The sequence below is a fragment of the Ammospiza caudacuta genome, chromosome 18 (assembly GCF_027887145.1).
Source record: "Ammospiza caudacuta isolate bAmmCau1 chromosome 18, bAmmCau1.pri, whole genome shotgun sequence".
Taxonomy (NCBI): Eukaryota; Metazoa; Chordata; class Aves; order Passeriformes; family Passerellidae; genus Ammospiza; species Ammospiza caudacuta.
The window spans coordinates 10,147,978-10,162,764 of record NC_080610.1 but is presented as its reverse complement, the minus strand read 5'-3'; the positions used below and the strand labels follow the sequence as shown (position 1 = coordinate 10,162,764).

Sequence of the window (14,787 nt, the reverse complement as noted above, 5' to 3'; positions counted from 1 at the left end):
AGCAGATTTCTGGCTACAGAGAGCAGCACAGAACTTTCCAGGCATTGTCCTGGGGAAAGCTGTGAGAAGATCAGAGAAAAGAATGAGAAACTATTCTTATCTTCACTTGCTGCACCTGCTGTTGTGAACATGTGGAATGTGTTATGGAGATTTGTTTACCAAAGGGTGGTTTCTGAATTAGCCAGTGGTGATGCTGTTTGGATCGGAGGACCAATTAGGTCTAGGTGTACCATAACTGTCTATAAAAGCAATGGGTTTCTTAATAAGAATAGAAGAATAATAAAGAGGTTGATCAGCCCTCCATAAATCATGGAGTCAATGCTAATTATTACCCAGCCAGGGATTCACTGTTGCAACAAGGATCTTCCAGTTTTCCCAGCAAGCAGCTCAGAGCATCCCTGAGCCTCCTCATGGACACCACAGGGTGTTTGCCATAGCTGACACTCATTAATGCTGACCCTTTTGGGGGTGTACGTGGGATTGTTCCTCCAGCCCCTCAGGAAAAGACATTTATGCCATCCCTCTGAGGTGGCTGGGAGTTCCTGCTCTCCTGGCTCTCCTCCAAAATTGTCCCTATGGCATCTGTTCCAGGCCTCCATGTCCACAAGCAACAGCTGTCAGGGAGGATAGCTGCACTACACCGAGCTCCCCCTCACAGGGACACACAGGGACAAAGGGACAGTGGCTGTGTCCCAGCTAAGGCACGACACAGCCCCTCCATAGGCTGAGAAGGCCTCAGCAGCCATTTGCTTGAGGCCTGGTCCCTGAGGGCTTGCGCTGTGGGGTTCCAGCCATGCCCCCAAACCTTGGGACACAGGGACACACAGGGACACACAAGGACAGTGTTTGTGTCCCAGCTAAAGGCTGCTCCCAGGCACAACATGGCCCCTCCATACGCGGAGAAGGCCTCGGCAGCCATTTGCTTGAGGCCTGGTCCCTGAGGGTCTCTGCTGTGGGGTTCCAGCCATGTCCCCAAACCTTGGGGTACAGCTCTGTGTGCCCACCTGTGCCCCCACCCGTGCCCCCACCCTGGGGCAGAGGGATGGCAGCTGTGCCTGGGGTTAATGAGGTGACATTTTTACAGATGGTGGCAGTGCCGGTTTCTGCCCGCGACGCCCGGGTTTGTTCACTCCTCGAGAGATCGGAGCTTTTCTCAGTGGCGCTGGGAAAGGTCACGGCTCTCTGGAGTCACTGGCTGCTCTGCTGTCCCCTCCATCCCTGAGCCACTAAATGCCACTTAGCTGAGTGGCCTCAGGCAGCAAATTAAAACCAGTGGGATAAAATGAACCAGCATCTCAGGTACATGAGTGGGGTTCTGTGCAGATATTTATTTAAGGCTGTTCTGCTCTCATAAAATACCTGAGTTCTTACTAATTATATCTCCATGCTGCAGCTCCTCTCCTGTTCCCATTTTCTTACTGATGGTGCTGTGCCTGAGAGTGCAGGAATAAATGATGGCGGAGCCCAGCCCAGGGGCTGCCTGGGCCCCCAATTTTCTGTGGCTCACCAAGTCAGAATTCCAGCCCTGTGAGCCCTTCTGAGTGCCAGGTGATGAACATTCAAGGAGAGAGAGACTCTGACCCCTGTTTCATGCTCAAAACAAGGAAGATTAGGCAGTATGCAGCTACTGGTCATGCCATTAGGCTCCAGGGGAGATTATTACTAATTTTTTTCAAATTCACAATCCCTTTTTTTCAAATTCACAATCCCTTCAGAGTGTATTTGGACACGCCCAGAAGAGGTAGTGGAAGGTGGTTGTTATTTATCTGAGATCTCCCAGGTTTCACACACAGGCCTTTCCTGATCATCTTCACAGCACAGGAGATGCAGGACAGCTGTTCTCACCTTCTCTGAGTCCCAGTCTTGCTCATATGTGAACCAAAGATCTTCCCAAGGGACAGAGGGATTCTGGCAAACACATTGCCTAAATCCCTCTGTGGATATAGATTCGATAAAGGCATCCTTGACGAAGACTGGCTTCTGGAGGCCAGTCCAATACCTCAATCCATAGATATTGAAGAGATGTCACCCCAAATTCCCATTCCAAAATATTACCTCTCAACATCTTCCTAAACACATTTTTTCCTTTTCCTTGGACTGACCCCTTATTACATTTCAGGGGCTAGCTTGCAGAGGACAGGTTCCTTTGCTAATACATGAATCATTATTGCTTTGAGCCTCTGAGCTAGCATTTTTATGAGCATATTTCAAAATGTATTTGATTGCTGTTAGAAATCATTTCAGTTCACGCTCGACAACCAGGCCAACCTAAGCCAATATGCTCTGCCTGGCACTGTGGAAGGATGTTGTGCGAATTTAATTACTAACTGCAAGTTACTGTGCATATGGCAAATTTTAAATGTAGTGGGGTTTGGTTTCTGGGTTTTTTTTGCCTCCAAGATAAAACCACCCAGTTGTTATGCCCAGTTGTTTAACTCCAGCTTATTAAGATTTTTATCTAGCATTTCGGATAAAATTGTTTCACATTGTACACCCTACAGAGAACAGCATGCTGCCTTTTCCTGTCCATGAGCTGCTTGCTGGCCATAAATGTCATCCAAGCCAAAGTGAGCCCTCTTTGCCCTTCTGTAAGCCTGATTTAAACATCAGAGATTAGATTTACTTCATTGCCTTCATGCAAGAAAGCTTTTGGAAAAACATTTGTTTTATGTGATAAGGTACAACAAAACATCACTAGAACAGAACTTAGTTCTGGCAGCAAGACATTCACCTTGGGGAATGGAGGGAGGGAGGGATGGTGGAGGTGTAGACTGTAAAAACACATTTAAAATAGCTTTTACTTGTCATGTCCTTCATGATGCTGTTGATGCTCTTCTACTGTTTGGCCTCTGTGTGCCATAAGAGCTCTGTGATATATGTCACACTGATATTTACACACCAAGTCAGAACCTTATCTTGAATCAGAATCTATCAGCACACTAACAAGAGGAGGAGGAGTAGTTTTTAGAGTGTTATTTATTTTAGAGTGTTTAGAGTATTAATATATAGATGATATGTATATATGGCACATTAAACCCACAGGTTTTTATGAAGTCCTCAGGCCTGGCACAAGTTAACTGATTAGGAGCCTCATTTTTCTAAGCAGCCAGCATTTTTCTACTTAATCTCAATTTTTAGAGGATGTATCAAAGAACAGATCTGTGAGACATGATGCTGTGTGCATTTGCCTCAGACTAAATTTATCACCCTTGCATTTATCAGTGCATTTCAAAGGAAAAGAAAGAAAGACAACCTAAAGGTCTACTTTGACTTGTGCTCAGGCAAAGAACTTAAAAACGTGCTTCAAAAACCATTAGAATTGTAAGGTCTTGAATAGGCTTCATAGTTACACAGAGTTATAAAGAGGGAGAAAGGCCTTGTGTCACCCTGGCCTGGTGGCTGGCAAAAAGGGTTTCTGATTCAGACTGAAGAAAGATTATTTGGCTCCAGGATCAAAACATGAAGCAGACCCCTAAGAGATGAAAAGTGTCACGACTTTTTTTTCCCAATAAAGCTGAACACAACACAAATCCCTCACTGCTCCTCAGGAGCCCACTGAAGCTTTGAAATTCCCTTCTTTTCAGCAAAAGAAGGCACAATGCAGTATCCTGGGCCTCAGTATTATGATAGCTTGAGACTGTGAGGAAAAAACATGGCTTGGACATGCTAGGATGTATTCTGAGTATTTTAAACAAAAACTCCAACAGGGTTATGATTCCAAATGTACCTTTCCAAAGAAAAAGGAAAAACAAAATATTTTCAAAATACCTGTGCCACTTTAATAAACCCACACTCTGCTCTCAAGAATGACTCAAAATGACTTGTACCATCTAAAAAGAGGAAAAGTGGAGCAAAAGTTATTTAGGTTCAGATTCACAAAAATATTTAACTACTTAATTGTGGTGAGTTGGACCTCAACTGATCTTGCTGGACTTGCATTTGCACCCTTAATGCAGATTGTAATCTTATAACTCTCCCTTTGGTCAGCAAGACCAGAACATCCAGGATCTGCTTAGCCTTGACCTCCTCTGCAGGGTGAGAGTGGCCAGGTCAGCACCTCACCCAGAATCATCCTGAGTAGCCCCAACATCTTGCTAATTGCCTATTTAATATAAAACAATCAGCTTTGCACTGAAAATAGCAGTTTCTCCAGTTTAAACACATCACTTTGGTGTTTAATTTCCTCCTTTTTGATGATAGGTGGCACCAGCTTCTCCTCAGAATGCCAATGCTTGAAGTACACAGAGAATTTCAATAGGTTTTGGCAAATGTTTCACTGCTAACACACCACAGCACTGACCTGTGTGTTTTGGAGCTCTGTCAACAGATTAGGCAGATTTCACTGTAATAAACTCCAAAAGCAGAAAAATCTTTCCTGAATTCTGATTAAAATCCCTTTATTAAAGCTCTGTTATCCATGTAAAGATGCCAGGGCCTTATCACCAGGTGAATTGCTGTATGTCAGTTCCTGCTTTCCAGGTTGGACAGTGCAGCTCAGTCTGCCTTTAACTCTCACTTTTGCAGTTCAAGGAAATCCTGATGTGCCTTGTCCTTCCCTTCCCATCCCATTACTGGATCTCTGAGTTCCTCAAGAATTTTTTCTGCCAGCTGGGCCGACCCAAAGAGTCATCTTACAGCCTCTACTCTCAGCAGGACAGAGGCTGTTAGGAAGCTCTGCTTGGCTTTTAAAAAATAAATAATGTTGCACACATGGTCCAATGAATGTCACATCACTTTGTTGATCACAGCTTTACCCCTAAGTTCTGTAAATGACAGAATTTTGTTAGTTAGAATGCTCTTTTTTTTCCAGTACATGTCCTCTACATCAGTAACACACCTGAAAGAATGATAGAAAAAGATGAATCCTAAAAGGAAAATGGTAGGATTTGATGAAGCAGTAAAAGTGGGCTAATGGTAAGAAGAACAAAGTACAGGAAAACCTTGCACTAAATTTGCATGGGTTTTGTTTGCTGGTTCTAAGGATTACAGTTAGTTTTAAACACGGAAATAAACTCTTGGATTAATTCACAAGTTAGAAATGTTTAGTAAATTCTAGAACAAAGGAAGGAGGTTGTGTTTGCTTGTTTGCTTTTACCTCAACATAACAGATAGGAAAATACCCAGTCTTTATTTCCTTTAAATTCCAGATAATGAGTCAGGATGCAAAGGCAAGGCTAACTAATAAAGGTGTTCAACTATGTTACAGCAACAATAGACAGGCAAAACAAAACAAAAACATGACCAAGCCATTATAGGCTGAAAAATCATTATCACTGCCAGTCAGTGCTCAGTTACAGGCACATATTAATGATTCACAGTCAGTTAATGAAGATTAAACAAAAGGGTGGCTACATCCACGGAATACATTCTTCACAGTGGAAAAACTCATGCTTAGGACAACTTTTGCAGAAAAAAGGTTGTCAGATGCAGAACTGCTGACAAAATATTTATACAAACCTAATTTTGCTGGGTATTATTCATGAAACATTCATTCTAGCAAGCATATGGTACCTTCAAAGGTGATGTTTCTCCTTCCAAGAAATGCTGGCTTGATTACAATAGGAAGTTGGGTCTACAGAATACCTTGGCTCAAAACAGAGCAGCGTTTCTACAGAGAGTCCTCAGCATGGAGTTACAAAGAAATGGGAAAGAACACAAAGACTGATCCTGGGGATGGAGCTAAATTTGTCAAAGCTGTATCAGGCCATTCCTTCTGAGGTTGGTGGTATTGTCACCCACCTGAAGACCACAGCCAACCCCACCTTCTCTGGGAAAACCAAGGAATCAACAGCTGCTCCTCCACTAAGGCAGTCACTGTCCTTGCAGAAATTGGGAAGGAAAAAGCTTGGGCTTTCAGGTGTCACCCAGCTGATTCAGCTGAGCAGAGGGGTGTAAGAGAGTCAGGAACATGGGCACATGTCCCATCCTGGTCACTCAGCTGTAATCCTGGGTGCTCCACAGCCTCCTGACAGCAGGAGCAGCAAGGGCACGGAAGAATGAAACAAGGGCTTGGATCCTTTCTCAGATGCTCTGTTCTCCTTGATCACAAATTGCAAACTTTGTCATACACACTGGAGAAACAGCCTGGCTGAGATCCAAAATCAATGTTAAAGCCAGCAATGTATGTTTTATCCCACTGAACAGTTCAGGAACCCAATGGGTTCTCACCCTGCTATCACCCAGCACAAGAGATGACACAGACCATCTGCTTGCGCAGTTACAAAGTTGTTTGCTGGTGACACACAAAAAAAAGCATGACAGTCAGTTCAGCAATATATTTTAAAACAGGATGACAGAGGTCAAATGAAAAAGGGTGTTAAAAAAGAGTTGGCAGCAGTTATTCACAGCTTTTCACCATAAGAGAACTACAGGGCATCCTATGGAATGAGAGGCTGTGGTACTGACTCACAGCAACTGTGCTATTTATTACAGCAGGATGTTGTGATACCCAGAGCTCTGAGTGGATTGGATACATACAGCCCCAATGTCATTAAATCTAATGGTTGGGATGGTGTGTAGAGCCTCTATCTTGGGAAGGCCTTACCCTGAGAAATTAGGGGGACATACATGGTGAAAGGATCATTCTACATTTTCCCTGCATCCTATTTCATATCTCTAAACAACAATTATTGACTGTTTGCAGTAATGAGGTGCTGGATATGTAGATGACATTAGTCTGCACTGTTATCAATCCAGTTTTGGTTGTGCACCCCCAGGGCCAAGTCTCTTACGAGTGCGTGGTGACTGCCTTTCAGAACACAATATGTGCAATTTAAATTTTAAAATGCCCATATGCTTTGCTATTCTAGTTTTCCTTTGTGTGAATCTTGGAATTTTAATATGCGTGTCCAAATGTACAATGATAAAACATGCAGCTCGTGTCAGCAGTAAAATGCATAGTAATTTATTAACTTTTTCAGTGTGAATACAAATTGGTTTGATGATGTGCCACACAATGAAAAAATATTTGCAGTCACAACTTGCATTCTAGTTGCTGCAATTTTTTAAAATTAAACATTACAAAGAGTTTGAAAACTGCACAACACTTGTTGATGGCCAATAGGAAACACTAATACTATGAAAAGTAATCAATGCTTTGACATGTCTTTGAAGACACTCTTCACTCTTGATTCAGAAATTGTTTTTCAAAAGCAGGTTGCCATATATTGTTTCACTGGGTATTTGTAAGCATTCCTGGCCAAACCCCATTGTTTTTATTTAGGACAACCCCTGAACTCAATACCTTTTAGTTTACATGTCATTAATGCCTTTGCAAAGTAAGTCACTGAATCTTATTATGGAGCCATTCTGAAATCCATTATAATGCACTAAAGAGGTCACTGTAGTTTGGGATTCTTTCCAAAGAGAATTTTTGGGTATTAAGTTTCCTGTGGTGGCATCTAGATCTAGAGATCTGATCATTCCTTGGTTTCTATCCAGCCTGTTAGCTAGATATTCTAATTTGCAACACCATCTTTTATCTGTGCTATGACCTCTACCATTGACTTTGATCAGCACTAAGAAGCAGGCAGTCAAAATAGCAGCAGGAAAAAATAGAACATCATTGTTAGAAACGCCTTCAATCAAGTGAATTCTTGTAGTTGTTCTTCCTCCCAAAGCCTCTCATGAAAAACAAAGGCATTTGTGCCCTATCTGAATAATAATATGCTAAACTCCCTCTGAACTACAACTTCTGTTGTATTTCTTATAGCCCAACTCCCTGGATCCTGAAACTGGCCATAATGCACTTTTGTGTGGCTGGTAATGAACCATTTCAAATGAATACTGGATACTGAAGGAATTACACACGGTGTAATTGATCTAAAGAACAGATTAGGACTGGTGCTATTTCATTAAATCTGACTAGCTATGACTTAAGTACTTAAAACTGCAGCTATCCTGTGTCAGATAGATTACACCCCTTGTCACATGGCAAGTGAGATTTTCATCTACTAGATCAGTTTTTTAAAAGGGACAGGCCAATGAAAAGGACTGTAAATGAAGGACCATGAAGGCTTCATCTTCAGATACATTAAACCCCGAATTATTAGTTCAACTGAGAGAAACATTTCAACACTTTGAAAATATGTATGAAGAGCAGTTGTTTGTTTCCATATTTTGGTCTCAAAAGACTTCTGTGCAACCTGAGTTTGGTTTTTTGCATGTGGAACAGGCCTGAAGAGTTCTGATGGGTGAGCACAATAGAGAACTTACATGATTGAAGGGGAATCCAGTGGGTCCTTCCAAAGCATCAAGTTTCTCTTGTTTCCTTCCCACTGGAGCTTGCCTCAGGAACCAGCAAGCCAGTAAGGCTAGAGGACAGCTCTGGCTGAGGAACAAATAGATTCAACCAAACCAAAATTAAATTCAGCTTGGAAAATAGTCTATAGCTCTCAAAAAAGAAAAAGCTTTTATTACCTTAGGACTCAAACTCATTTTTAGGGACTCTAATATGCTTAGAAAATAATATTTTTCCTGGTTTGGCTTTCACAACAGTGTGCTCGACTTTCTTTGGTGTGCTGATCTTTCTTACCTTCTATTCTTTTGTCCTATGACCTGGTATTTAGCTCCATAATCCTCTAAATCAAACAAAATAGCATAGAAAACCTTTGATCTGAATTTTCTGCACAAGGCATATTACACTACATTGAATACTTTTCATGAGATCTAGAATGCTGCACTGTGGGAAACAAGACTGAAAATTTGAACACCATTAAGCAGGATTTCAGATTATACTAAGGGGTGAAATACTGACAAAAGAACCATAGACTTTGGTTAAAACAGATAATACTCAAGGCTTTTTTTATTATTATTCCTTTGATGAGAGAATATTTAAGACTCTCTCACATGCAGAGTCACCATGTTAGTACCACAGCCAAAGCAGTGGTTCATACAGATAAAGAATAAAGTAAAATTAATCCAACAGATGTGTTTTGCAAATATAAGAAATTGTTCCAGCAAGTCTTAAAAAAATGACAATCACATAAAATACCAACTCCACCTTTTAAGAGTTAATTTGATTTCTTTTATGTTACTATGTAAATCTCAAAGCCATTTATCTACCACAAAAACCTGTTTTCCTTCTTGTACCCTAAGTCTGGTTCTTGCAAGCCTCCTGCAGCTGGCGGCCTTGGCACTCAAACCTGCCAGGACTGACCACTCTCAGACAGTGTGGCCACAGTCAAATGCCCTGAGGGGCAAAATTCCAAGAAACCCAATTCTCTTTGATCATGGTGGTGTCAGATGAAGGTTTGACATCTCTGTCAGTAAACACAGATCTATCTGGTCCTCTCAGCTTCAAAGCTCCTAAACTGCCTATGCCAGATTTGTTTCAGGAGCGTAGATTTAAACTTTAAGTTCCTCTAAATATTCAGTTTTCCTTTTTCATTTACCCAGGGTTTGAAAGTCTTGCTGCCCCACTAAGGGGCTAACCAAGGATCAAATGTAGATTGCTAATTCAAGACAAGGAAAAATAAAAGGGAAAAAGAAAGCACATGACATATTTGCTTCTGTTCAGTACTGCAACTTCATACTCTAATAGGTCACACTGATATATAATTAATTTCCACTGCCTGCCATGTTCATATAAAATAGTTAGCACTTACTCACTGGAAAGACTTAAAATGGGTATGAATGACCTGTTACTCCCCCAAAATCTCACCTGGTGAAACCATCTTTTCCTTCTTTTGCTTTCTCACCTCCCTCAAGGAGTAAAACTCCATCAGAGCAAACAAAAGGAGAATAAAGCTTTCATACAGTTTAAAAGGTGGAAATTGTATTTGGAGAGAAGATGAAAACTCACTTACAAACTCACTCCTGTACAAAGCCTTCAACATCTGCTGCATAGATGGTAAATATAATTTTAAATTGTCTGATAGCTTAACATAAGGAGGTTAAATGCAGGGCAGCTGTTCCCAATCCCTATTTAGCCTGAAGTTTCCTACCTGTTTTGGACCTGCAGGAAGGCTTGAATACTGAGATTGTCTGTGGTTTTATACAGTATTGCTTGATTTATTAAAGATGCTACTCTCTCTGCAGGTCTTATTACACTTTTCAAAAGGTTGTGTTCAACTTACCACAAACACAGAATTTTAAGTATTTTTGTACCTAGAATCTCACCCAGAATTACTCTTTAGTATATGCTCACGTGTAACCTGGTCCATGAGACATGAATAAAGATCAGCAATTAGCCACAAGTAAACTCCAGGAGAATTGGCTTGGTATTGCATCTTGCACACTCTATTTCAAGAATTAAACTGGAGCAAAACATAGTGATATGCTTTCTAGATGCCAACCAAGACTTGAAAAGACCTGATGGATTTTGCATGTTAAAAGTAAAAATTTTATTACATACCATGCCCTTGAAAAATTAACTTTGTTTCCATTAAATTTTGCTCAGCATGCCTTGAAATAGGAATGGCAAAAGTTATTCAAGGAACAGATCACCAAGATTCACAGTACCACAGTGACTGCAATTATCTATTTCTCTGGCTCAGTAAAACAAAACAATTTTTTTTTAAACTATAAAATATTAAACTGTGAAATTAACAGATACCATCTCTGTCTCTCCTTCAGTATGACTGAAATCATCTGTACAGAAAAGCTGTGTGCCACAGACCCGCATCCAAAACCTGCTGATGACAGTGCTCATTAACATTGACAGCTTTTTGGAAAAAACCTTGTCACTGCTCTGTCCATATGCACTGACCCTGCATGAACCACTGGATACATTATTAAATTCAGGTTTACAAAGATGCTGCCAATGGGTCAGCTAGAGTAAAATATTTATATTTCAGAGTAACAGTATTTATATATGCTCCCTACCTCTTGCTCTAACTTGCCTTCTTATCACTAGGCTTGTGTTTGTTTTTCAAATGCTGAAAAGACTTTGTTGGTTTATTCAGGAAATTTGTCTAGACAGTGCTCACACAGCATATTTGCTCACATTTGACATTTTCACAGGATGGGAAACAAAATGGAAGATCCAAGTTTTTAAGCTCCACAGATGGCACCTAAGCCAGTCAACTTATTTCCAGAATAAGGAGGATTTGGAGCATTCTTGTTCCAGGCAGTCTCCGGAACAACACAACAGTGACCTGCAGGACAGGACACACACTCAGGGCTTTGGGGCCAGCTGAGGCCTCCTGAAATCCATCCATCCACCAGGACATTTACTGCCTCAGAAGAGCCAAATATCCAAGTGCTAAACTGTGATGTCTCTACAGCCAACAAATGTAAAATGTGGCAATATAATGGAGCATGTGGCTATTTTACCTATTCAACATTTATCTGTGTCTAACTAGAAGAGGTCTCTAAAATGCTGCTGTCCAGCAGCTCAAAGGTTGAGAACCACCTGTAAACATTTGCAGAACAGTTTCTTTCTAGAAACAGAGACTCCTAAACAATCAACCTTGAAATGTATCATATATTATAATATATTTCCAATGTTATTTACAGATCTTCTTGTTTAGTACAACGAACCAGACATGCTGAAAAGGTAGGATTTTTCCAGTCCTCTTTTATACGAAGTACAATAAAAAAGGCACATAATTATTCACCGTAGGAGTTGTGCACCAGTCCAAAACTTAAAGCTAAAAAGCTACCCATCAGAGAACTCTCTTTTTGAGGCAGTATTGGGATGTCTCCTTTGAACTCAGCATAGAAAGATCTGTCAATTCCTCTAGGAGAGCTTAAGGAATCCACTTTCCTGTTGTGTTCTGGTCTTCACAAGATTTCCAAATCAACAGAAAACTCTCGTTAATCTTCCCACATCGTCTGCTGAAGCAAGGAAAAGTCAAACAGGACATGTGTGTGTCTGCTTTCCTTTTTCTTCTTTCTTTCCTTGGAATGACCAACGATGGAGGACTCTTGAGAGCCAAGACCTGTTCAAACTAATTTGCTTTAAGACAAATGCCTCGGGAGATATGGCACACTGAGCAATGGACAGCAGCAGGAGAGGCAGCTCAGCCCCACAGTCAGTGCCTCCCATGCTTGATCCAGTTTCTAATCATCCATTTCTGCCCCGAGCACCTTTGTACAACCAATCTGAGCCCAAAATTTGCATCCTTTGACATTTCCACTTCTAGACAACGGCCTGTGTCTCTGCTGATGATTGGACCATTCTAGAAAAAAAAAAAGGTGGGAAAAAAAAGATTAAGGAAGGAACACACAAGATGAACAGACTAGAAAAAACAGTGCTAGATCTGTAAATCCTTAAAAAACATTATAAAACGTATTTCTATATATATATATCAGTGATATATTGCCCAGAAAGTTCTAGAAATTCCTAGGAAAAGCTAGTTAATACATAAAAAGTACCACAACAATTCCTTGATAATTGTACATTTAGGAATTGCTGGGAAAATCCCCCCAAATCACTAGAAAATCTCTAAAAAGCACTAGTGAATCCCTACAGAGCCCAAGAAACAGGAAATCCCAGAGACTGTAATAATGCTTTTGAAAGTCTTAAAAATGAAGATTCTAGATCTTAAAAAATGCCTATAGAGGCGCTAGAAAAATTCTAGAAAAGTTCTGAATGCTAAAAAACAATTACAAGCACATTCTTGACAATCGGGACGGAAATTGAGAATACTCCAAAACAGGATAAGCAAAAATTCCTAGAAATCATACCCCAAAATTTCTATTAATAATGAAAGAATATTCCTGGGTAGCACATGATCTATGGAAAACATATCTGACTATTTCTAAAAAGTACTGGGGGGAATTCCTGGTATAGCCCTCCAAAGACCTCCTTGGCATCATCCCTCTCTAATTCAAGGCTTCCTCAGCTCTTCCTTACCTGTGTGAAATCCCAGAACCTCTGTGCTGGCCTCAGGACATCTTCACACTTCTTGAGGGTGGGTGTCCTGCCCTTGCCATCGTCCACCAGGCATTTGGAGTCGGGCAGGAAGGCGGTGGAGCCCAGGGGCCCCAGCTGCAGGACACCTTCCGAGCTGTAGCGGACGAGCTGGGGGAGAAAGGAGAGTTCTGAGCTGCTGAGGAGCCCTGGGTCCTGCTGCACATTGGGTCTGGGGCATGCTGCTCAGGGGCAAATCTTGGCAATGTTGGTAAAACACAGAACATAACATTCCCTTCTCACACACTTCTGCTCCCCACCACTCTGCATACTGGATCTGGGACACACTGCTCAAGGGCAAATCTTGGCAATGTTGGTAAAACATAGAACACGACATCCCCTTCTCCCATACTCCTACTCCCCACCACTCTGCACATTGGTTCTGGCACATGCTGCTCAAGGGCAAATCTCAGTAATGTTGGTATAAACTAGAGCACAACATCCCCTTCTCCCACACTTCTGCTCCCCACCACTCCCCACCCACTATGTCACTGCAAAAAGGGCAATCAAGGAAGTGAAGTAATCAATATGCAAATCCTGCCCACTCAGCAGGAGTTGATTTAACAAGGACACGATGTCAATTTTGTCGTGCAGTTTGTTCTTAAGAGCTCTGTTAGAGGCTATTGATAGCAACAAGTCTAATTAGTTTTTGTAAATAAACATTACTGAAAAAAATCCAGCCATGCAACCCATATCCAAAAATATGAGAGGAAAAAAAGAAACCATGAGGGAAATGGCAGCAAATTTGCTAACATATGCTTCAGGCCTACATAATAAAGAATGACACTCTGGTATTTCAGTTTTCTGTAAAGCACATTAAAGCAAAAATGCACGATGCTAATTTGGCAGCAGGCCAATACATCAAATCAGACTTATCTACTTCTCACTTCTGTGCTTAAACCCAGAGTCATTAAACCACCATAATATTTTGCCTTTCCTACTCTGAAAGTGCAACAGCCAGGTGCCAAAAGACTGCAGAGTGGAGTCAGCTATGTGGCTGGTGTGCTGTCAGTCTGGATGCTGCAGGGTGAGGATCTGAGCCACCAAAGAAATGCAATTACCACCCAGGAAATTCACTGCCTGTCTGCTCCTATTGCTGTTATATGGCTGAACTTACTTAACAAGAAAGGGAAGGAAGGTCAGAAGTGCCTGCCATTTATTGGATGCCACTGACCAGTGTGTGAGATATCATTAAGAATCAATCAAAAAAACTCAAATTAGAGTCTGGCTTTCTACTGCCATCCTTATTAACCTCAGAAGAATCATGCTGTGAATAATCATTTCTTGCTGGTGGTAAAAAGAGCATGGTCTACTTGCTCCCAGACCAGATGCTCTTTGACATAGTATGTGTTCATTTTCCCACCTGCCACTTCTGCTCAGAGCAGCCATGTGAAGCACAGAGGTAGAAGAGAGCCTACATCAGAGAGATAACCACATGAGGATGCTCTGGCTATGAACAGTGCCTTTGTCATGGCACAGTCTGGACACACTTCATCAAGTTGTTCCCGCTCTGAGATTAGGAGGGACATATGTAAAATAAGCTCAAGCAAGCAAAATAATTCAAAATTTGAAGGGACTGCCAGGTCAGACAAATTAACTTTGTTTTTTCACATAAAAAGGAGCTGTTTAAAAAACTGCAAATCAAACACAACATTTTGTCTTTTACTTTTTTTCTTAAATAGAACCAGACTGTACATTTCACACTTCTATTTAATGGCTTTTCAGCAGAATTCAAATGAACTGCAGGTATGGCTGAAACACTGACCAGAAAATGTATTCATCTTGCAGTCCTTATTATCTCTCTGTAGTCCCAAAATACTGCCCCACAAGCTTGTTGGCTTTGCCTTATGTAGATAATCAGAAGCACTGTTTATAATGGGCTATCTGCTCTGTAGGATAGGACTGATTTTCCTTTTTGAGATGAGCAGCAT

General features: G+C 41.2%; 1 protein-coding gene across 1 annotated transcript in view; it reads right to left on the bottom strand.

The window, feature by feature from the left end:
* Positions 1 to 6,941: 6,941 nt before the first annotated feature.
* GALNT9 (polypeptide N-acetylgalactosaminyltransferase 9) overlaps positions 6,942 to 14,787 on the bottom strand; it is a 130,450-nt gene continuing 122,604 nt past the window's right edge. Inside the window, exons 10-11 of the mRNA XM_058816647.1 lie at positions 12,800 to 12,967; positions 6,942 to 12,122 (exon numbers count right to left, since the gene is read on the bottom strand). Coding sequence (XP_058672630.1) covers positions 11,976 to 12,122; positions 12,800 to 12,967 — 315 coding nt within the window. The 3' untranslated portion in view covers positions 6,942 to 11,975. The remainder of the gene's footprint in view (positions 12,123 to 12,799; positions 12,968 to 14,787) is intronic.